A 25,360-nucleotide genomic window follows, 5' to 3' on the forward strand; every position below is an offset into this window, starting at 1 on the left:
ATATGTTTGCATCAAACATTCTTCTAGAAGCTTGGCCGCCAAACCCACAAAAAATCTTTTGATTTCCCAATGCAAATTGGCAACTTCCGGTTTTTCGTGCTTGGTGATTTTATTACCAGCCAAGTGTTTCCAACGAGTTCGAGGCACACATGGAGGCGCATGGCATGGATGGTTGTTGATGTCTACGCTATCCATGTTAGGGGTCATTCAAATGTGGTGACCATCGGTTTGAGTGGGGGGGGGAGGGGGTGACACTCCATTTATTGAGTAAAAGCCGGACATGGGGGGGGATGGTAAAGGGAGTTGAAAATGCCCGAAACCCCAAGGCAGATGGCCTTTTTGCACCACTACCGTTTTACGAACCAGTTTTTAAAATCTTTAAAAATCGATGGATATGCAATAGTTTAGTAAATATTTTTGCAGAAGTATCGAGCAAATATTGTGTAGTTGTTGTTACCACTTTGAAAGCCTAACAATTGAAGCTAATTATTATAGAAAACGATGAATGTTTGAAAAATGGCATCTTACCACACTTTCCCCTACTTATTCTATTCAAAAATAAACATCTCATTTTTGTATTTAACCCTTCAACACAGACAAACAGACGTAAGACTATGATAATTGCCATCGTACATCGATTTAACGGTTTATTTGAAAATTTGATGGTTGATCAACTGCCCATCCGCGGCGCTCGCATCGTTTTTGTTCGAGTTTGACGTTTGCTCACTACTGCCACCTAGTTGATGATAGGCCAAATTCAGTCCTTTTAGAATTGGGCAAACTTACGTCTATCTGTCTGTGCCTTCAGCACGCGCGCCGTTGTAAAAAGTACAACACTACCAAAAAACCTCGCTCGTCGTGCATAGGCAATTGCGCCACTTGGGCGGTGGCTTCTATATTCGTCTGTTTTCCACTATAACTCAGTTAAATTTGAATCAATTGACACAACTTTTGGAATGTGGTGAGATAGGTATAGTATCTACCCGTGTACAACATTTCAAGTCAATTGGTTCAAAATTGACTGAGTTATAGTGGAAACAGACGAATATATAAGCCACCGCCCAAGTGGCGCGATACCCTATACAGCGCGAGTGCGGTGCAATTTCAGCTGCTTGATGGCGCGCGTCCTGAAAAGTTAAAGATAAACGTCTTGAAATCCCGCATCAATAGTGTATCAGAGCTTCAGACGCACAAATCTGGTTACGCGCTGGTTACGAAGAGATTTGTGCGCTCGAAATCGTGAGTAGGTGCCAAAGTCAGCCATTGAGGCGGCCATTTTGGGATTCTAACAAATCTGTCCTTAATAGCGCATTGTTTGTAATGTGAATGTGAAATTATATACACATACACTCAAGTTGTGAAAATATTTTATTTCTTGATGAGTTTTATTCCAAAAGTTATCACATTATTTTCGAACATGTAATTTTTTAAATAAAAATGTCATACTATCATTAACTTAGTCTGGAACTAAGCTTGCATATTTTGCAAGGCATCACGTGCGGCTAGTGCCATTTCGTACTCCTGCGAACCGGGTGGCTCAAAGGAAAGAATTTGGGAACTATGCTTGAGTAAATGTATCACTTCCGTTAGCATCCGCTTCAGTTGGTTGGCGTTCATTTGGCCCGCTTCCGACTGGTATTTTATCTGGACCATGATCGGTGCGTGCAACTCATACATTATGACTCCTCTCAGGCGGCTTAGTCCTGGTTCGTATACATCCACCACGGATAATAAGTCGCGGCAGATTTTTTCTTTCTGTTTAATCTGCTGCAAGCTCATTTCGGATATCAGATAACCAGATATTTTACCGTACAACTGGCACAGAGAGTGCTTGGTCGATAGAAGCAGGTAATGGTTGTGATGTAGAACGTTCTGATATTTGGCATTGAATTGCTCGTACAAATCGATGCTGTTACCATCGATGGCGTCTAGTTCTTTGAAAAGTCTGTCCAAAAGTTGCACAATGATTTTAGCCGGTATGGTGTGTGCGCAGGATTTGCATTTCCAATCCGCGTCTTGGTCCAAAGGGTTGGTTGTAAGGATGAAGCCTTTGGGGCATTTGGTGCATTTAAGAGAGCTGCAATTTGTGGAAAACTCGGTTGGATCGGAGCAGCGTTTACATTGGCACCAGAAAAATTTGCTTTCGAATAAATGCTGCCTTCGCTTGAGTGTGCCTTGTAGGGTATACGAATAGGAAAGTGTAATTGGATCGCCTGCCTTCAGGTCATTGGTCAGCCTTATCGATAGAACGTGAGTTTTAGGATCGTCAGTGTGGGTGGTGTTCGGGGTGCAATCGTGCATGATATAGAAGGCTTCCGGGTACAGCGCCCTTGCATGGACATCGTCCTGCCCAATCTGAAACGAGTTGACCTCAATGATACCGCACACCGAATGAATCTCGCCTTCGGAGAACTCGTCGAACTTCCACTCGTCGCGAATCCGCCTGACAATCATTTCTTGATTGCGTTTCCAAAGCGAAGAAATTTTCTGCCGCAGTTCATTGAGCGGTTCCATCTCTAGCAAAGTTGCATATCTTTCCGGGTTGGTCGTTTTCAAAAGCAGACAGCGGAGAGCGAAAATTGCTTCATACATCAGCTTTATCTGTTCGGCCGAGCTTGTTTCGAAAAGTTGCGCCACTTTATGCGTTTTGAGGGGATTGCATTCCAGTGTTTTGTGAGCACCACCGGCGGTGAGGCCACTACAAGTCGGCGAGCAAATGCGCCATCCACAACCGACACATCTGGAACAGTGAAAAATAGATCTCTTTTAGAATTTATTATAATTTTGATATCGGAAAGTAAATAATGAAGCTCATCAAGTGAAATTAAATCTTAGGACATTTTTCATTTGACTTTATAGCAAAATCATTGCATATATCTTATATTAAACATACAAATTTTGTTTTGATTTGATTGGATTTACTTTGAATTTGGACTGGATTTGGATTGGATTCAGAATGAATTTGAATTGGATTTGGGTTGGATTTGGATTGGATTTGGCTTGCATTTGGATTGGATTTTGATTGGATTTGGATTAGATTGGAATGGATTTGGATTGGATTGGATTTGGATTTGGATTTGGATTGGATTGGATTGGATTTGGATTTCGATTGGATTTGGATTGTCCAGGTAACTTACTTTATAACTTTCGAACCTTTTTCGAATCGTTTGTAACAGCCGAGGCAAACTGGATCACTAGCCGCCCAGGGGCCCATCGCCAGTGGCTCAACCTGTATGATTTTTTCTCCTGCTTTGAGGTTCCGCGCCGCCACCAAATACCTGCATCGATAGAAAATGAGTTTACAAATAACGGAGACCCTATTTTTGTGGGTAATTGGGTCTACTACATACCGACCCCAAACATCAGAGTATCGCACGATGTATGGTTTATTATTATTTTCCTCAGTGGCTGGAGCCGGTGGACCTTCTTTGTTGGTTGATTCTCCTGTTTCATCTTCACCATCACTGGAAACATGCTGTCTGTTTTGGTTTTTATGTTTCCGATGTTTCTGAAAATGATGAATAGATTATTTAAATGACTATCAATATTTAATCCTTGCGTTAAACTCGATGAAAATATATTCCGTACACAAGAGACTGCTGACTTTTTCATTTAAATATATAGAAACTTTAGTTATACCCGAGAGGTTCAGTGTATGTATTATAAAACAATATCTTTTTGATATCACCGATTATCCCGATGTATCAAATTGTATATCGCCCTGTTCTCGGTAGTCCCTTATGGTTCCAGTGCCGAATGGAAATTAAAATTATTCTGACTGTCTTTTTTTCTCTCATAACTGAAACAATATCATATATTGTATTCCAACTTGGGAATTTCACGCGTAGATGAGCGATAATTATCACCCAAACGTTATTCGAGATTGTTCGCTTCGCTGTGCGTCTGTGTGACGAGAATAAATTGTTTTGTGGGTTACTTTCGAAAAATTATTTGCATATGCTTTTGCACGCTCGCGTGTGGAGGCTCAATTCGTTGCTCAATTGAATGTTTATTATACGTATTATATATTGTACAGCATTCCGGACCATGCTGAATGCAGATAATTAATTTTCAAATTTCAGTTCTGGCGTTTACTAAAATGTTGTTTTAAAGTGTTTAAATAGATATCGTTATTTGTTTGTTTTTTTTTTCAATGGCAGGCTTGGTGGTCTAGTGGCTACCGTTTCTGATTCGTATGCAGAATGTACTGGATTCACTACCTGGCCCGTCCCTTCAAATCTTTTTTTGTGTCTTTATATTTACTTTCTCTTTATCTTCACCACATACAGGGGGTGGCCAAAATGTTTGGGATAGGCAACTTTTTTTCTCTCACAAAAACGTTCAACATGCTGTAACATTTCATAAAGTGCATCAAAAATTCTAAAATTTTGACTTTTGGTAAACCTAATATATGTGCATCATTGGTATAAATTTGAGCTCAATTGGTTAATCTTTCGCGATGCTAGACCCGTTCTCGTAAAACACTATTTTTAAGACAACTAATTTTTGAACTGTCATATCCCGGAAATCAATGAACCGAATAGGATGCAATCAGTGAAGTACTAGATTGAAAGTAGTGAGCTGGATTTTTGTATGGTGAGATGATCAAATCTGCATTTCTGCAAAGAAATGGTGCAAACAGTATGGGGTTATATGAATTCTTGACTAATTTGATGCTGTTTGAGCAAAAGTTTGATAACTGTGTTGTTGAAGTTGCAAGAAATAATTAATACAACAACACAGTCACTCAAACTTTTGCTCAAACAGCATCAAATTAGGCAAGATAACATAGAAACCTGGGGGTGGAAGCTCAGGTAAAATATTATCTCCTGGGCGCCCATTAAAAATACCACCCCCGGCGAAGACTGGCGTTCGAGCCTAGCTATTTAGCACTGTAGTTGGAGGAAATGCCAATGCAGAACCCGTAGCTTCCGGGAAGGTAAGCCCAGCTCCCTGGGTTAGTGGGTTGGTGTCAGGCCCTGCGAGCCAGCCGTAAAAAAGACTAGCACCGGAAAATCAACAAGAGAAGAATGCGAACCGATACCAATGGCGACGACCACAGCGACGAAAAGGGACTTGCGATTGGAAGCTCGGTACGTGGAACTGCAGATCTCTCAACTTCATCGGGAGCACCCGCATACTCGCCGATATACTGAAGGACCGCGGGTTCGGAATCGTAGCGCTGCAGGAGGTGTGTTGGACAGGATCTATGGTGCGAACGTTTAGAGGTAATCATACCATCTACCAGAGTTGCGGCAACACACGTGAGCTGGGAACAGCTTTTATAGTGATGGGCGACATGCAGAGGCGCGTGATCGGTTGGTGGCCGATCGACGAAAAAATGTGCAGGTTGAGGATCAAGGGCCGATTCTTCAACATTAGCATAATAAACGTGCACAGCCCTCACTCCGGAAGCACTGATGATGACAAAGACGCATTTTAAGCGCAGCTCGAACGCGAGTACGACCGCTGCCCAAACCACGACGTCAAGATCATCATAGGGGATCTAAACGCTCAGGTAGGCCAGGAGGAGGAATTCAGACCGACGATTGGAAAGTTCAGCGCCCACCAGCTGACGAACGAAAATGGCCTACATCTCATCGATTTCGCCGCCTCCAAGAACATGGCCATTCGTAGCACCTTCTTCCAGCACAGCCTCCCGTATCGTTACACCTGGAGATCACCACAACAAACGGAATCGCAAATCGACCACGTTCTGATTGATGGACGGCACTTCTCCGATATTATCGACGTCAGGACCTATCGTGGCGCTAATATCGACTCTGATCACTACCTGGTGATGGTTAAACTGCGCCCAAAACTCTCCGTTATTAACAATGTACAACACCGGCGGCCGCCCCGGTACGATCTAGAGCGACTGAAGCAACCGGATGTCGCCACCGCATACGCGCAGAATCTCGAGGCAGCGTTGCCGGACGAGGGTGTGCTCGATGTGGCCCCTCTAGAGGACTGCTGGAGTACAGTCAAAGCAGTCATCAACAACGCAGCCGAGAGCACTATCGGGTACGTAGAACGGAGTCGACGAAACGATTGGTTCGACGAGGAGTGCAGAGTGGTTCTGGAGGAGAAGGATGCAGCGCGGGCGGTAATGCTGCAGCATGAAACCCGACAGAATGTGGAGCGATACAGACAGAGGCGGAAGCAGCAGACCCGTCTCTTCCGGGAGAAAAAGCGCCGCCTGGAAGAAGCGGAGTGCGAGGAAATGGAACTGCTGTGCCGTTCACAGGAAACACGCAAGTTCTACCAGAAGCTCAACGCATCCTGCAAAGGCTACGTGCCGCAAGCCGAAATCTGCAGGGATAAGGACGGGAGCCTCCTGACGGACGGACGTGAGGTGATCGAAAGGTGGAAGCAGCACTTCGACGAGCACCTGAATGGCGAAGAGAATGTAGGCACGGAGGACCAAGGCAGCGGAGGAAATGACTATGTTGGTGTAGCAGAGAACGGGAACGAACCAACTCCCACGCTGAGGGAAGTTGAGGATGCCATCCACCAGCTCAAAAACAACAAAGCGGCTGGTAAGGACGGTATCGCAGCAGAACTCATCAAGATGGGCCCGGAAAAGTTGGCCACCTGTCTGCATCAGTTAGTAGTCAAGATCTGGGAAACCGAACAGCTACCGGAGGAGCGGAAGGAAATGATAATCTGTCCCATCCACAAGAAAGGCGACAAGTTAATGTGTGAGAACTTTCGAGCGATCACCATTTTGAATGCCGCCTACAAAGTGCTATCCCTGATCATCTTCCGTCGTCTTTCACCTAAAGTAAATGAGTTCGTGGGAAGTTACCAAGCCGGTTTCATCGACGGCCGGTCGACAACGGACCAGATCTTCACCGTACGGCAAATCCTCCAGAAATGCCGTGAATACCAGGTCCCAACGCATCACTTGTTCATCGACTTCAAAGCGGCATACGACAGTATCGACCACAGAGCTATGGAAAATTATGAACGAGAACAGCTCTCCCGGGAAGCTGACTAGAATGATAAGAGCAACGATGGACGGTGTGCAGAACAGCGTAAGGATTTCGGGTGAACTATCCAGTTCATTTGAATCCCGACGGGGACTACGACAAGGTGATGGACTTTCCTGCCTACTATTCAACATCGCCCTGGAAGGTGTTATGCAACGAGCCGGGCTCAACAGCCGGGGTACGATCTTCACGAAATCCAGCCAATTTGTCTGTTTTGCGGATGACATGGATACCCGAGCAGGAGAAAATAGCTGAAGAATAACTTTCTCAGGTATGGAAAACCGAATACCTACAACCTGAATGAGGTATTAAGTAGCCCTGCATAAGAGGTAAAATACCTAAAATAATAACTGGTATGTATTCTGTGCATAACGCGTGAATAATGACATCAGGTATGGCAATATCTAAATAATAATCGGCGATTTTTTCATACAAATGGCGATTTTTCCATAATTTAATAATACCTCAAGCAGTCCTCAACACCAAACCAATAACTCGTTGAGGTATTTCATCAATACCTACAAAATACCAAAATAAGTTATTTTCAATACCTGGATAACCGACCAATACCTTGTCTTGGTATGATACCTGACTTTGGTATGCTCCAGTTATGTGGCAGTTATTCATTCCTGCTCGGGTATTATTGCTAGAACATTTGGAACGGTGGCAGAACAGTACACCCGCCTGAAACGTGAAGCAGCAAAGGTCGGTGTTCGCGCCCTCCGGATGCGAAGGAAAACGATCTCGAAGTATGTTGGTCACAAACTCAACTAAAAATATATTTACGTTAATTAACTATCACTAAGCAAATACATATGAACTACTTACAATCTAGTTTTCCCATTCGGCTACAAACACTCCAACATATATTTATGAACTAATAGGACAATCTAAATAGGTGATGTACAAGTTACTAACAACATTCAATTAAACGCGATTCACTTCTTACAATGAGCAACAGTAGTGGATGAAACACACCTACTGTGCGGGACGACTACTCGACGATGACAACTCTACAATTTCACAAGATTACACAGAATTACACATCACGTTATTTAGTTATTAAAACAAACATACAATTGGAAAATAAACTAGTCAACGCAAAGTACAAACTATTTACTTCCACTTTCCATTGCTATGGAGATAAACACCATCTTCTACTAGAGCCTAATGTCTTTTCTAAACAACACTAGTCGTTGGTACTTCTTCTCCTGCTCACTATTTTGCTCTTTTATGCTGCCGTGATGGATGACAACAAAACGGAGCGCGTTCACTGCTTCTTCTCCGACGACGACGACGACGACGGTCGCTCGTTGACCCTTTCATGGCCGGTGGTAACATCCCCCCACCCGTAAACCCTGTGGCTGAAATCCTCGGGTGCAGTACGGGGTTTACTCCTTCTAGACCAACTCCAGAACTGCTATCTTGTCCACCGGTCGTAGATCGACAGTCCATTTCACCGGGTTGACAGACACCCCTCCGCTAATATATCACTGCTCCGCAGTGTTCCGTGGTCGAGCAGACACGCATTCATTTCTCGTCTCATTAATCTCTCCTTCAGAGACGCGATGAGAGTAGCCGTTGACTCCTACATTGTTTCTCGTACCCTATGGTCTCGATTCATCCGAACGTCTAGACCGCGCATCCGCATTACGGCCGTATTGCAGCTTTCTACTCTGCGAGTAATCTTCTTCAAAATATCACGAGCTCGCTAATCTTCGTCCAGACGGATTGGAGATACCCCAGTCTCTTTAAGCTGATAATGCAGCTTCATAACTTCGTCCAGTTTCATCTGCCTGGCTGCATTCCTCGCACACACAACGATGATGTGCCAATAAATGTACATTTCATACGACGTTCGAACGCGGGCCATACACCGTCCAACCAAGCTTGCAGAGAACAGCAACTGGCTCACCGGAATTCCCAATTCGTGAATCTAGAGGAGCGATCAGGTGTAGATTATCAATCCCCAACAACACCTTCGGCACGACTTTGTCGTACTGGGCAATATCGATGTGCTCGAGATGTTTAAACTCCTGGATCAGCTTTGCAGGTTCCATTGTTTGTGCAGGAAGGTCTAACCTGTGCACCGTGTGGGCTTCCAAGAGCTGGTATCGATTCAGCGAGTCTTGAGCGGATATCTCAAGTAGCACCTTCTTGGATTGGTGTTCTGTACGTTGCACGCCGTTCGTCCAGTTCATCTGCAACGGTACCACCGGTCCATCTGCACCCAGCTTCGCCGCCAATTCACTGTCCACCATGGTAATTGATGATCCTTCGTCGATCAGTGCAAGCGTGCTGACACTCCTTCTGCCGTTATAAGCCTCACCGGAACTATTCTGAATAACACCGCTCGTTCCGAACGACAATGACTGTTACACTGCGCTTGAACTCGTTCCAGTCGTTTCAGACCTCTATGGAGGAGAGAGTTGTGGCTTTCTTGACAACCTTCCACATTGCACCGCATCCTTATACGACACAACCGCTTGCCGTGATCGTACAAGCAAAGTGGGCAGAGATTTAATCGCTTCACTGTCTCCCACCGCTTTTCTACATTCTGCTTCAGTAACTCCTGACAATGCCTTCCAAAATGTCCAGCTTTCTGGCAAACTGAACAAATCAGCTCACGCCGCCGCGTCTGTAGCGGCAAGATTTGCTCGGTTTTCCTTGTCGCATTCTTCTGTCTAGGCTGACAGCTTCTTCCATCTGTAGAAAGAACGAACGATTTTGTCTTCAACCTTTCCCTTTTCTTGGAAGCCTCACTCTCTTCTGCCTTCTCATAAGTTGCTTCCAGCGCCTTTTCCACCAGACACTCCATAAAAGCGCCGAACGTCTCCAAATCCACTGAATCGGCTCGCCGTTTGTATTCTACCCACTCCATGGCATAATACGAAGGCAGTTTCTGCACCAAAGTCTGCATTAGGATCGGGTTCTTAAGATGATCGACCAATCCCGCCGCTTTCAGATGCTGCGTGAACTCCTCGACGGCGCTTCCGAATTCGATCACCGACTCCAAGCTCTCCGAGCTCGGTCCGTCCAATTGCTGGATTCGCTTCGCCAACCTTGTGGATAGGATCTCCGGGTTCCCGAATCTCTTTTTCAGTTTCTCGATGATCAACGGCACGTTCTCTGGAAGAAGCAAACGATTGCGGATTATATCGAGCGCTTTTCCATCCAACGCCTCCTGCAGGCGGATCAGGTTCTCAGCGTTGGTAAATCCACAAGATTGGTTTGCCTGTTCATAGGCGCTTATGAATATCGGCCACTCTTCAGCGGCTCCACTGAACCGCGGCAGACTCCTTGGGAACACCTGTCTCGATGCAATCTGTAAACGTGTTGGCCCTGGCGCGGGCTGATCCGTTCCTGCGCTTCGCTCACCACCAGAAAACGAATCGTGTCTCAAAGACCGTGAGTTTATTCCGCTCTCGAACGACGGTCGTGGCAGATTGACGCTGGGAACCACTGGAATTTCCGCTGGACGCCTACTCGTGGTCAGTTTCAAGGCTGATCTTTGGGATTTTGGCAGCCTGACACTGTTACACCGTTGTTCCGATGCTCCCATTCTCTCCGAAAATGGATCTCGTGACCGTTCTCTTTGAACTCCCACTTCTGCAGTGTCTCCCAAGTCCGGAAAATCATCGACGAGCACGAAATCCTCATCTCTGCCATCCGCACCAATGATCTGTCGCAGCTCCATCCGTTTTTGCAAAACTTTATCTTGACGAGCGATCCGCCTCCGCTCGAGCTCCAGAATTTTCCGTTGGTTTTCCTCCTCGAGTTCTTCCAGTCGGTTCCACTCTTCAAGCTCATGTAGCTCTCTCAACGCTCGGGTTCTCGTCGACTCCGCCGACGATACACTGACACTTTTCTTCACCTTTTCACCACTGCGAGTAGTGTTTTCCACCGGAACAGATTCGGAACGCCTGACGCGGTTACAATAACGACCGACCGCTTCTGACAGAGCGCGTAACAACTCATTGTCATCATCAACTTCTTCTTCTTCTTCATCCTCAGTTATGCACTTATCGACTACTTTTGTCTGTCCCTGATTCCCTACTCGGCAATTAATTTCTTCAGTGCCATCTTCATCATCGTACTGAGCTGGGTCCCTAGTCATTCGTCCTTTTGACGGTTGGCCTGACTTACCGATCTCCGCCCTATTACCCCTTGTACGACTGGGATGTCGGAATACCACCGGAGAGATGGCGGTGTTACCTGGGGCACCTAACGAAGCCCGGATGGATCGGTCTTCACCGAGACAAGTTCTGCCGTGAATCGCATATCAGTCCCATTTGCATAGGAAATCCAGCAAAGATGGGACTGATATGCGATTCACGGCAGAGTTCCACAGTACCATACTGCCTCGGCAACACTGTCGTCGACGCCCACGCATTCAAAGTGGTACCATTCGTGGCACTTCTCGCACAGAACGCTGGCATCGAATTCCTCCCCTTCGTCGCAACACGGGTAGGTCGACATGATAGTAGATTTTGAGCATGTTCGCGCCCTCCGGATGCGAAGGAAAACGATCTCGAAGTATGTTGGTCACAAACTCAACTAAAAATATATTTACGTTAATTAACTATCACTAAGCAAATACATATGAACTACTTACAATCTATAGATAGTAGAGTAAACATAGATCCGCGGACACCGTTGACTAAAATGTTTCAAGCGTATAAGTAGTAATTTTCAAGAGTGCGACGATTGAATATGACGTCATGCGCTCCATTGATGTTGTCCAAATCGTGACATCATGCTCGTTTGGATACAGATTTTGACAGTTCGTTTGGATACAACGGATTCATCAACACGGATCTATGTTTACTCTACTATCCATATTACAATCTAGTTTTCCCATTCGGCTACAAACACTCCAACATATATTTATGAACTAATAGGACAATCTAAATAGGTGGTGTACAAGTTACTAACAACATTCAATTAAACGCGATTCACTTCTTACAATGAGCAACAGTTTTGGATGAAACACATCTACTGTGCGGGACGACTACTCGACGATGACAACTCTACAATTTCACAAGATTACACAGAATTACACATCACGTTATTTAGTAATGAAAACAAACATACAATTGGAAAATAAACTAGTCAACGCAAAGTACAAACTATTTACTTCCACTTTCCATTGCTATGGAGATAAACACCATCTTCTACTAGCGCCTACTGTCTTTTCTAAACAACACTAGTCGTTGGTACTTCTTCTCCTGCTCACTATTTTGCTCTTTTATGCTGCCGTGATGGACGACAACAAAACGGAGCGCGTTCACTGCTTCTTCTCCGACGACGACGACGACGGTCGCTCTTTGACCCTTTCATGGCCGGTGGTAAAGCTGCTAGTACACAGGGTCAAATATTTGTCCGAAAAGAAACCAATGCTCAAACATCTTGTTTGACTCGATCAAATTTTCATTAGTGTCAAACTGATGTTGTTTCTTGAGTTCTTTCCTTGTCAAATATTTGACCCTGTGTACTACTGGCCTAACAGTCGGACTGGTGGTGAATGCGGCTAAGACAAAGTACATGCTGGTAGGTGGGACTGAGCGAGACAGGACAAGCCTTGGCAGCAATGTTACGATAGACGGGGATACTTTCGAGGTGGTAGAAGAATTCGTCTACCTCGGTTCCTTGCTAACGGCTGACAATAACGTGAGCCGTGAAATACGAAGGCGCATCATCAGTGAAAGTCGTGCCTACTATGGGCTCCAGAAGAAGCTGCGGTCAAAAAAGATTCACCCCGCACCAAATGTACCATGTACAAGACGTTAATAAGACCGGTGGTTCTCTACGGACACGAGACATGGACGATGCTCGAGGAGGACCTGCAAGCACTCGGAGTTTTCGAGCGACGGGTGCTAAGGACGATCTTCGGCGGCGTGCAGGAGAACGGTGTGTGGCGGAGAAGGATGAACCACGAGTTCGCTGCACTCTACGGCGAACCCAGCATCCAGAAAGTGGCCAAAGCCGGAAGGATACGATGGGCAGGGCATGTTGCAAGAATGCCGGACAACAACCCTGCAAAGTTGGTGTTTGCTAACCATCCGGTTGGTACAAGAAGGCGTGGAGCGCAGAAAGCACGATGGGCGGACCAGGTGGAGCGTGATCTGGCGAGTGTTGGGCGTGACCGACGTTGGAGAGCTGCAGCTGCAAATTGAGTATTATGGCGGCAAATTGTTGATTCAGTATTATCATGAATTTGATGTTAACTAAATAAATGAAATGAATGGACCTGGCTTTTTCTGCACTGGGTTTTATGAACCTTTTTGCTTGCTTGGATGTATCCGTGGCATTCCAATTAGATTCTACCGTGGACATTTCCCAAGTTTTTAGTTTCATCCGAAGAGCACACTCAGGAACTCCACAGAAAGGTTCAGGGCCTACAAAGCTTGATGCCGCACCCTGTCTAGCTAAATTGTCGGCGTTTTCATTTCCCAGAATTCCACAATGACCGGGCACCTAGTATAAAGTTACCTCGTTCCTACTGGCCAACTGCTTCACTGCCCATAACTGCATAATTGTAACATTTGCACTTTTTGCCAATATTGAGTTAATACCGGGGATCATCTCCTAATCATCAGTAATTTCATCCCCCAAATGAACTTTATAAGTTTGCTTTGCAAAATGTGAAACAAATACCAAGTCGTTTTGTCTCATTAGCTAATTTTCATGAATGTAACCGCATAACAGTCACACTGGAAATACACACTGGCACTGGCGTAAATAGGGGGTGGCCAGGGGGGGCCTGGCCCCCTCCAGAATAATCCATTTTGGAAGAAAATCACGTAATTCAGGCGAAAAGTATCATTTTAGTATAAAAAATTTACATCGACATGGCCTTGGCCCCCCCTAGAGCCATGACCTAGTTACGCTTATGCACACTGGTCTCATAGCGTACCATTAATCATATTTTGGTCTGATTATTTTTTTTAACTATTCGTCCTTGAATGCTGTCCTTGAAGAGCTGTAGAAAATTTCATAGCAAAAGGATGAATTTTAAATTATTGCCAAATTTCTGAAATTTCGTTTCGGCTCCATTCTAGCGCATGTTGCAAACTTTAAACTCAATTTTCTCCAATGCCTACTTTTGTCGAATGTGACTGTTATGCAGTTATGGGCAGTTCAGAGAAATAATGCATTCCCACACTAGCTTTGATTGACACGTGAAAGCTTTTAGCACATTTAGAGCCGCCTGACTGTCCGAAAAAATACAGATCTTGGCAAACCTATAATTTCTTTTCAGATAAATGTTGGCACACTCTAGAATGGCTTGAACTTCCGCTTGAAATACAGTGGGACTGCATCCCATTGGTATAGCTTTACTGATACCGGGGCCAAAAACACCAGCTCCAGTATTTTCTCCCATCTTGGACCCATCAGTATAAAATACAATAGAACCTGGAAGTAAACTTGGCCCACCAGCATCCCAAACATAGCGACATGGTTTCACCACTTTGAAGGGAACATCATCGAAGACCAACGTCTTCGTTATCATCCAATCTTCTACTGTTTTTATGTCCATGTTTAATTTGAAGTCTTTGATGATCCTCAAATGTCCCACAAGATCCCCATCTAGTACATTATTGTAACGGATAAACTGCAGGGCACTTTTTGCCGCTTGCAGTTCAACAAATTGATGCAATGACAGTAAATTGAGAAGGGCATCCAAAGCAACTGATGGAGTGCTTTTCATTGCTCCTGTTATAGATATACAAGCAAGTCTTTGTAGCTTACTTAGCTTCTTTTGACAGGTTACCTCATTTGTTTTGGGCCACCAAACAAGTGAAGCATAAGTAATCTTAGGCCGGACTATTGCAGCATAGATCCAGTGAATCATGTTAGGTCTAAGACCCCAGTTTTTTCCTAAGGCTTTGCTGCAGACCCAAAGGGCATTGGTAACCTTGGTTAAAACATTGTTTAAATGAGAATTCCAATTCAGTCTTTTGTCCAAAGTTATCCCAAGATGTTTAACTTCTTCTGAGAACTGAATTTGAACTCCATCTAAAGAAGGTTCAGTAAGATTTATTTTTAACCTTCTAGTAAAAGGTACAATTACAGTTTTTGAAGGGTTTACGTTTAATCCCTCCTCTCGGCACCATTTGATGGTATCATTCAACGCAGATTGTAGCCGGCTAGATATCGTGTCGTCATATTTTCCACGTATCAGAATAGCTACATCATCTGCGGGCTAGGGTTAATACATTCCAAGTTCCAATTCCTGTCCGTTATTTCGCGCTGAAAGTCGTTGCCGTAAAATCAGTTCGTAATCTTTCATTTTGATACTTCTCAATGTGAGCAAAGATTGATGAATACTAGGAACATAAATTGCACTAAATAGTATTCAACCACAAATAACCGTCACAAAAATCGTACTACTGTTATTGCGTCGCTTCACAATTAAGTTGAAAAACAAAATTTTGTTTGCCCTCGCAGATGTCATTCATTTGCATATGTTAATTTCGTTGTTAATATCCCAGCATTCTTTGCAACATTAAGCTAACCCACGTAGGATTTTGTTTTGTCTACATAGAACGCGATGCCCGGGTGTGCAGCATATTTGTGGGACCTTTGCACGACCCGCTCACCTCCACCATATGGTTGAAATTATCCCCATGGCGCGGTGGCCACCCAATGAATGTGCCGGTCGGTGACCATGCCGGATAGCCTCAGTTCATAACTTGCAGCAGCGCACATGGTCGTGGGACGAAGGTAATATAATTTGTCGCATTGCTTTGATGAAACGCTTGACTGCCGAGAACGTGTGCCAAATTTCGGATGGCGGCTTCTTATGTATGTGCAATTATAATTACCCGTCGTCGTCGTTCTAAATCGTCATCGTGTGTGTAGCTTGACGACACGGTCAAAGGAATAAAACATTTTTAGCGGAGAACATTATTCGCACCAGCTTCGTCCATTGCCTGCCAAATTCACCGGAACTGTGTTTTGTACAGGAAACCGTCCATTGCTTGAAATCCAGAAAATTATTTTAATTACACACATCACTAGTTGAACAGTGAGTTGTGGGCAACAATAAGGGCTGCTTTCTTATTCAAGGGGTGCAGTACCCCACCACAGTCTTGGACATTCGAAGCACTTCCATACCTTACCATGAACACAACATGTATCTTTTTTATTTATTCAAGTGTCGTAAGTCACTAATAACAACAACAACATGTATCGCAACACGGTAAAACTGGATATTTTTTCATCATCATATTTTCCTAGCATTGAGTCCAGGATTTTTTGTAAATAAAAATTCATAGAAACTTTTGCTGGAGTTCTTACACGAATTGTTTTCAGTAGCCAGATTAAGATACTGCTGTGATTAGTCTAGTTATTATATAGCCATAAACTTGCAAAAGCCAGCCCTATAGCCTTCTTGATCCGTGCTTCTATGTTGATATTGACACCGTCATCTTACCCCCAAGGGATGGGTGATGAAACGTCGAATGCCAAAACGTCAAATGCCAAGTACCAACAAAGTTACTCCGCTTTACGGTATGTCTTTTTTATGAGACACGAAACTTCAATGGTATTCAAGATAAAAACCATTCCGCCACAACCGTTAGTGTTAGGGACTATTGCTTTCCCAAATGGGTTGCAGGAAACTGCATGCGCCGGTGCCATAACTAAACCTTTGAATGATACTTGAAATTGAATTCGTCTTCTCAACGACATCTACTAGGTACCTAGAACAGCTCAGGGGAGGCTAGAATTGATTGATAAATAATTCAAGAATAGGACCATGCATATTGAGAACAACTTGATTAGATTTGCATCAGCACCGGAGGATAGATTTTTCCCCGCTTGTGGGGGTTGACCTGCCTTCTATCAAAACGGCTGCTGTGCATGAATTCTGTGCTTGACACGGATAAAGAATTTCAGCAGCAGTTGCAGCTGTGTGGTGTAGCTCTACAAGTGTTTGGATCTGGATTGAATTGGAATATATTGGATTTGGACGTTGATAAAAGGACACTTGGAAGTTTTTCGGGTAATAGGATTTGCCGGATGCAATATTGTCGTATGCAAATGGTTTCCGTTGCCTGGCGGGAAATGTGTTCGATGATCTAAAACATGGCTCGTTTCGATTCTAATCTTTTAGGTTTGTGAATTTTACTAACATAGGTTTAGCTTACCTTTTTCTTGAAATTGGCCGGCATGGTTTGGTTTTAGTCTTCTCAACACCTGTGAAATAAAAATCATCGTTTATTGGAGTCATATCTATCACACCAAATTCATAGCCAGCGGAAATTGCAAATCATTTTTCACCGATCCACAGGTGATGACCGTTAGTACCTAATGGTAGTTTTTTTACTCGCTTCATCCCCATCCAACTGAGGAAATGCTATAATAATTTGATTGTAAACAATTTCACATAAACATTCACGTCCTTCTTCTCCACATGCCACACCACCGGAGGGTTTCGTCGTTAGCAAGTGTGTTAAATCGTGCGCCGTGTGGCGTTGAGTGACCAGGTGATTTATGAATGGAGACGCGTGGTATTTTTCGATTTTTTTCTGTTTCGGTTGTGCCTAAACAGTGGGTGCCGTTTGAAATAGATCGCATGCACTTTGAGCTCGATCATTAGCCGGCGTTCTATGCATAACTGTCACATTTACTTAGAAAACTCCATATCACATGGGACATTCATTCGATAGACGAGGAATAAAAGCTTTGGTAATTGATCATCCAATAGACGACGAAAACCAAACCTATTGCTTTGATTTGCAGATCCCATCTATTTGTCGGTAACTGGTGGGTGGTCGCAGACTGATTGGCCTTGGCCAGCGCTGTTATAATCCACGAAAATCTGTTTTCTTTGTTACCAACTCGTGGGTGGACATGAAAGGTAATGCGTGGAAATTCGGCCGAGGCAAACGTGTTTGCCGATTAGGACGCAGATCCTTACGGAAGCGAAGATTTTTGATCCCATGGATAATGTACAATTATTCCATGTACTAGCTGTCCTGCTAAACGTCGTACAGTGTTTTTTAACACACTGCTCCGTAGTGACTTTCCTGGTAAATTCATTTGTATGGGTTATGTTATGAACATTCCCTGGCCCCAGAAATCCTCACATACAAATTTTCACGCTAATCGGTCCAGTAGTTTCCAATTCTTTAAGGGTCAGATAGACAAACAGACAGAAATTCATTTTTATATGTATAGATAGACTCACATGATATGTAAGAAAATTTCTGAAATAATCTTCGTATAAATCCTCAAAGGAATCATAGCAGGATTTTTTTAGAGGAATCGCAGCTGTAATCAACAGCGTGGACAGCCTCTTTCTTTTTTTACTCATTCGTCTGAATCAACACGTTAAAGAGAAGGTTTTCCAGCAATAATTTCTCAAAAAATCCAAATATCCAAATTTTACCAAGGACTCCTTCAAAAAATCTTTTTGGAATTTCTTCCAAGTTGAGATGCAGGCTCTTTTTCACTTGGAGCGTTATATCAGTAAAAAAACAGGAGGTGTATTTCATCACAAAGAAAAAAAAAAGTAGAATATTAGAAAATTTCCAAAAATCCCTGGAAAGAGCTATATCAGAAAATCTATTACAAGGGGTCGTCCACAAAAGATGACACGTAACACTTAAAGTTGAACAAATAAGGTAATAGTTTACTCGGCAAACTTTCAAACAATACATTTTTCTTTGCAGGAGAGACCAATACTCTATCTTCATTTATAAAAAAAAGTGAATTCCTATCGCACTTTTAGGTGGGATAATCACAAAGGAGAAAATTTCATAATAGGGGCTGTCCATAAACCACGTGGTCATTTTTTTGGGACTTCTCAACCCCCCCGCCCCCCCCGCGTGGTCATTTGTCCATACAAAATTTTTTATTCGTCCATACAAAATGCTTAGGCCGAACCCCCCCGCTCATGACCACGTGGTTTATGGACAGCCCCAATAAAGAGTTAAGTATATAGAACAAACTTTTCTAAGACACCATACCTCTGAACTCAATACTTGAAGCCGTAAAAATGGATTATGGATGAAAACCCCAGTATACAGTATGTAGTAGGTTTTACCCAGGAGATTATACCCACCGGAATAACTTCGGCCACAGGAACCATTCCGGGGTTTACTGTCCAGTTTTACTAACTAGACATGTATACAAGTGTACTGTAAACAAATTACTTATAAATTAGCTGAACGACGAGATTTTTAGTTCGTTTGTGATGACTGAGGCCGCTACGCGTTAAAATGGCCACGTAGAACTGAAATCCGGAACATTCAGAACCAGTTCCGTCGCGGCGGCATTTGCATAGCACAGAGCGATCATTTTATGGCCAAATAATATGTGTGAGATTCAATGAAATTGCCGAAAAAGACCCTCATGGCAAGGCATTTCTCAATACCCAGAAAAGAGAGGGGTCATGGGGCCACATCCAGATATTGGAAGACCAACTAAATAAATTTAAAATTGGTTTCAATTTTTTTATTGTATGGCCTTTGAGTTGTAGCCGTTTGAAAAAAGTAGTAGTAGGGCTTTTCAGGGTTAAGAGGTTTCACTAAACAATGTAAATGGTTGCTTAAGCCATGGTTATCTGCTGTTTGAAGTGGAATAATCAAAGATTGCCTTGGTCATTTGGAAATCCTTTCGGCTAGTTCTGCTAGGATTTTTTTTCTCGAAAACGGAATCAGACAAGAAACCGTAGGTAATATTACAGTAAAACTTTGTAAATATTCCTTTGGGAAAATTTTTCGATGAAAAAACCTTGACGGAATTACTTTATGTAAACCATGCAGTAAGGTATCATGAAAATTTCTACGGTATTTTTTTTTAAATAAAGTACATGAGTACCCGCCAAAAGTTCTTCAGACTAAAACAAAACTATTTTCAAAGGACTCTTTATTGAATTTTGTTTGATATTTTTGAATGAAATTCCTAAACAAATATGATATAAAAAAATACTCCGAAGAAATCGCGGAAGATTGTTTTCCGATTTTTGGAAGTTAAATAAAATCTCCCAAAACTGTTACAGAAACCGGAAATTAAATATTACGAACTGATTTAACGGTAATGTTTTTTAATGCAAAACAACGGACAAGAATTGGATCTTGGAATGTATCAACTCAACCCTAGCCCAGCAGAGTGAACTGGCGCAACTAGCGCATGAGGCATGCCGTATGAAGCTTGAGATCCTAGGACTGAGCGAAGTCCGTTGGCCGAAGTTTGGAGATCACAAACTAGCATCATGTCAAATTCTGCAATGCTTCGGCCTACGTGTTGAACATGCTCCTCGTCACTGTGGACTTGGATTTCAGCTCAGCGCTCACACCCACGCTGCGCTCTTGAAGTGGGAACCTATTAACAATAAGATAACTGCAGCCAGATTCAGAACACGGGTTCGAAATCATACCAGGATCCAATGTTACGTGCCGACCGATGCTGTCGAAATGCAAGACAAAGAGAACTTTTACAGCCAATTGAATGCTGTCCTGGATAAGTTTCCGAAAGGTGATAACAAGATCCTCATGGGCACGCCATGGGACGTCATGGTCTCGGAGAAATGAGCATGAACGGAGAGCAGAGTTTTGTGGCATCAAGTACATTGACCAGTAGTCCACAAAGTAGCATGAGTTTCCCGTGATGGCGTCATGGAATGGAAAATCAAATCAAACACATCTACATCAGCCGGAACTGGAGACGAAGACTTCCATGTCTGCGGAACAAGCGTAACGCCGACTTTGCGTCCGATCAAGGAACTGGAGAAACGTGTAGTGGATATTGCGGAAGGTGGAAGCGTAGAAGGTCAATGGAGCGCCACTTTCATCGCCACCGGCGAGAATAATTTGGATGAGCTACGAAGCCAGAGAAAGCAGTGCATCACAGATGAGAAGATACATTTAAGGAGCGAAGGAACTCCAAAGCCGCAATAGAGCGATCGAAAGCACGAGGACCTAAAGCCCGTCGCGCTATTCGCCTTTTGAAAAGGAAGTTAAACGCTCATGTAGATGGGACAAAAAAGCGTGTGCAAACTCCCTGGAAGACGAAGGCGAGAAAGCCGTTATACTACGATGCCCGTGAAAGACACATTTGGACAGTTATTAAGCGACCTGGCTGACAAGTTGAAACGCTGTTTCGAGTACTTTGGAAACCTTTTTCAGCATGATCATCCAAGGGTTCGACGCATTACCCATTCTCGAATGAGTGTAATCAGTTTCGTACCTTTTAATTCCGCCCTAATTGCTTATCCTTTGACAGATACGCGGATTTCGACTACCACTTGTAATCTTCCTCAGTGTCAGTTATCCACTCAGAGTGGATAAACTGACACCGAGGAAGATTACAAGTGGTAGTCGAAATCCGCGTATCTGTCAAAGGATAAGCAATTAGGGCGGAATTAAAAGGTACGAAACTGATAACACTCATTCGAAGAGGGTATTCTGCTTAGAGGGTTCAAAAAGTCGGTACAAGAGCATTATCCATGTCAACACCGAAGCTCCAGGAGATAGAATTAGCAGGAGGTAGAAATAGCCATCCGTAGCATGAAATCGAACAGGACCCCGGGGGTCGATCGCATGTCAGCCAAGGTGCTCAAAGCTGGCCCCGTAGCTGCTGCATAAATTATTCTGCAAAATATGGGAAACTGCGACATTAGAGGTCGACTGGATGCAAGGCGTCCTAATAAAGGTACCAAAAAGGTGACCTGACTGTATACGATAACTGGCGGGGCTTCATATTACCGAAGACGGCTAATAACAAGACATACATCTTCCCTCTTGCTCCATATACTTTGGAAGCTACAAGCACACTAGCGCCACGAACGACTTCAGGGAACAACATCATGAATGAGTGTGCATGCGATGTTACCATTTCCGTGTACGTATTTGCATGTACACGCACACAATCATGGTTTAATGTTCCTGTGAATCGTTGAGGGCGTTTCGACCATGTCGCCTGAAACAGGGTGGGAGCTGTCTGTCTTGTTATTAGCCGTCTTCGATATTACTCAAAGTTGTAAAGTTGCAAAGTTGCAAAGTTTCAAAGTTCGATTTTCATCTCTCTCGGGGTACTCTCCGGAAAAAAATACAACCAGATACTTGCCTCCCCTTCGCCTTAAAATCGGCTTATAGATTCGTTAATTAGGATAGTTAAGTAATTATAAGCTTTCTGTAATGTTAGACTTAAACAACAATTGTATCATTGGGAATCCATGTATTATTCTATTGGTACAAAAAGATGAGGAGGTTTTGCGCCCATTTGAGAAAGGACTATATGTAGTTCTACTCAAACGGGCTTTTCTCTGCTCCAAATAAAGAATAAAGTTCTCTGCAAAGTAATCCTTAACCGGGTCCAGGAGAAGATTGATGCAACTCTCCGGCGGTAGCTAGCAGGATTCCGTGCCGGATGATCCTGTGTGGACCATATTGTCACACTTCGTATCATCTTGGAGCAAATCATCGAACTTTAAAAGTCTCTACCATTCATTGATTACGAAAAGGCTTCCGACCATCTCACTCACGAAAATATGTGGGAAACCCTCAAGCGCAAGGGTGTCCCTGAGAAAATCGTCAGCCCCATTGAAGCACAGTAAGAGTCATTTTCAAGCAGAGTACTGCACTACGGTGTCTTGTCCGATCCCATCCGGGTCGACGCTGGAGTGAGGAAAGGTTGAATTCTATCACCGCTACTGTTCTTCATCGTAATCGACCAGATCCTGGTAGGTCCGATTGATCGGGATCCAATTTGTGAAAAACCTAAATGACTTCGAACTGGCTAATGACATTGCTCTCCTAGCTCAACGGAGCTCTGATATGCACCATGCAGAGTAAGCTCGATGATCTAGCCGATCACTCCTCGGCGGCAAGTCTTACCATCAACATCAACAACTCCAAATCGTTGGATGTAAACACGGTCTACTCTTTCAGCTGGGCAAGCAGTGGAGAATGTTGAAAGCTTCCAATATCTATAGTAGCGAAATGGCTGCACCAGGATTGACTTAGGTGAACAGGTCAAGGAGGCGAGGGCTGAATTTGTGACTGAGGAAGAACAATCAGATTAGTCGACGTACCAAAATCTAAAATTTTCAACTAAAACGAGAAATCTGTTCTGCTGAGCGCTACAGGTTATTCAGGTATTCATCAAAAACTGCTTGCGGTGGCCTCCCAATTGGATCTCCAATGTGAAGGTCCTTCGTCGATGTCATCAAAAGCCGACAGCGATAGAAATTCGTGAGCGGAAATAGAGCTGGGTCGGCCACACCCTACGCAGGAGCGGGTTTGAAATCTGCAAGCAAGCGTCAGATTGGAGCCCAGCAGGACATCGCAGCAGAGGCAGACCCAGAGGCTCATGGCAGCTCAGCATCAACAAGGAAATAAATGAAGATGACTGAAATATGACCTGGTCACAGGTCAAGGCGATGGCGGGCTATCGCCCAGGAGGAAGAGATTTCAATTCGGCCCTCTGCACCAGCATGGGTGGTCAGTAGACCGGCCCACATTTGTATGGCGAGAAAGAAAAGTTGGAAAAATTTACGGGGCACCCTCTAGAATCGTGCCTTTGGATAAGAAGAACAATCTGTGAAAGATTCAGCTTAATCGGTTTAAAACTGAGCTGGCGCAAATGAGTTGAAACCAGGATGAGGACATCTTCCCCCGTTTACTCTCGGTTGCTACATGCAGCACGTGTTTGTCTGTCGAAGCTTGCGCACTACATCATAGGCAGCTATGTAATTCTTCATTGTTTCGATACCCGCCCACGTGCGTGAGCAATTGAAATGAAGGACAACATAGCCGCCTATGATGTTGAGCGCAAGTTTCGAACAGCAAACACGTGCTGCATGTAACAACCGAGAGTAAACAGGGGAAGGTGTCCTCATCCTGTTTCATTAGCTGAAACCGCAACTATATTAAGTTTTATCATGATATGGTCTTCTACAAAGTTGTTCCTTAGGGTATCAACTACCATTCTTTCAATTCTGAGCTAAATCAAACTCGCTGAACCGGCGTACTGAGTGAGAGACTGGAGGTCATCCAATTTCCCATATATTTGGACTATAAATCCCATACAAACCTTCAACTCATTTGCGCCTTCTCAGTTTTAAACCGATTGAGCTGAATCTTTCACAGATTGTTCTTCTCATCCAAAGGCACGATTCTAGAGGGTGCCCCGTGGAATTTTTCGACATTTTGGTATTTGGGCCGGTGTCAGGACTCAGGACTGAAAAGAAGATGAAAGTTCTAAACCTTTCACTTAAACCAAGTTAGGTTTTCAGCTCAGAATACAAAAGATGTATTTTCGCAGTTAACTAAGACATGACTTGACCAGAGTTGTCATTTTAGTATTTGCATATTGGCAACGTGCTGAAAAGGGAAGCAAAGAATTACAATGATAATGTGCTCCAGCATAATTGGGGAAATCTTACGCGCAGTCACGGTCTAGGCGCTAAAAATGCGCAATATTCTGTACAATGCTGAAATCCGAAACACACTGCGTCCTTAGTTCTCCACAATTAATTTACTGTTTCACTTCAACTGTTTAAATGTTCAACACCGGCACACTGTTCTAGATAATCACAATGTTTAAATTTTCGATGATATCACTGCAGGCGTAAAATTAACTTTGTTAAGTGAAATTTTTACATCGCGAAGGATACACAAAATTTAGTTGCACGCGCATGCAATCGCTAAACAGTTGAACATGAGCCGCGTACTGCGTTCGAGTTCAATTCTTCTAAACGTTCATTTCTCTAGTTCCGATTTTACCCGACGTCTTGTCAAACAGTCAATTAACTTCTCTTCTCACAGTTTTACAACACAAGCAGGCAACCCACCGCTGTTAGGGCTAATTTTACTCTTCGACAGACGATGCGCTGAAATAACAAAACTCGACACCACGAGTGCGACATGTTGATTGTGTCGAACATTTGCTACACATTATTTCTGTGAAGTGAACCAGCCGCGCTGAACTTTGCACTTGCAGCAGTCATACTCGTTCCATCTGCGTGGATCACGTGAAAATGAGAAGCAAACCTTCCTGCGATTCACTGGACGAAATACCTCGAAACAGTCGAAAGGGGTACCTACTCTCCGAACACAACGCCCTGTCACCTGGGCGATATTTTCCGTTCTAGGGTATTTGGTGGTGAAAACTCGCGATCGCGACACCGCACCCGTCGGGGACCGTGCTGAGCACTGAACTGAGGAGTGAAAGCCAGTGTTCAACTGCTCTGCGGGTGCGAGAAAAACAAAAGTCTGAAATCTATCGTGTCCGTGTGTCGCGCTTTTCGGCCCATCTCGCGCGGTTACTACACTACACGTCCGTCGGCCACTTTTCATTTCCGCCCGCGTCTTTCCGAACGATTTATTTCGTTGCCTCATGCGCTTACGGTTGTC

At 43.8% G+C, this 25,360-nt stretch overlaps 1 protein-coding gene across 4 annotated transcripts; it reads right to left on the minus strand.

Moving 5' to 3' along the window:
* Window positions 1-1,350: 1,350 nt before the first annotated feature.
* Window positions 1,351-25,360, minus strand: LOC109412636 (SET domain-containing protein SmydA-8-like). 4 transcript variants are annotated; one of them, XM_029868542.2, is made up of 5 exons: window positions 25,025-25,194; window positions 17,147-17,195; window positions 3,351-3,508; window positions 3,138-3,278; window positions 1,351-2,740 (listed from the first exon to the last, which is right to left on the minus strand). In XM_029868542.2, the coding sequence occupies exons 2-5, from the start codon at window positions 17,168-17,170 to the stop codon at window positions 1,468-1,470; spliced, it is 1,596 nt and encodes a 531-aa protein (XP_029724402.1). In that variant the 5' UTR covers window positions 17,171-17,195; window positions 25,025-25,194; the 3' UTR covers window positions 1,351-1,467. The 4 variants fall into 4 exon arrangements, with proteins under 4 accessions (XP_029724402.1, XP_029724403.1, XP_062715775.1 ...); XM_029868543.2 differs by having other exon boundaries at window positions 25,052-25,188; XM_062859791.1 differs by lacking the exon at window positions 25,025-25,194 and adding an exon at window positions 24,799-25,016.

This window comes from Aedes albopictus, chromosome 3, assembly GCF_035046485.1.
Source record: "Aedes albopictus strain Foshan chromosome 3, AalbF5, whole genome shotgun sequence".
Lineage (NCBI taxonomy): Eukaryota > Metazoa > Arthropoda > Insecta > Diptera > Culicidae > Aedes > Aedes albopictus.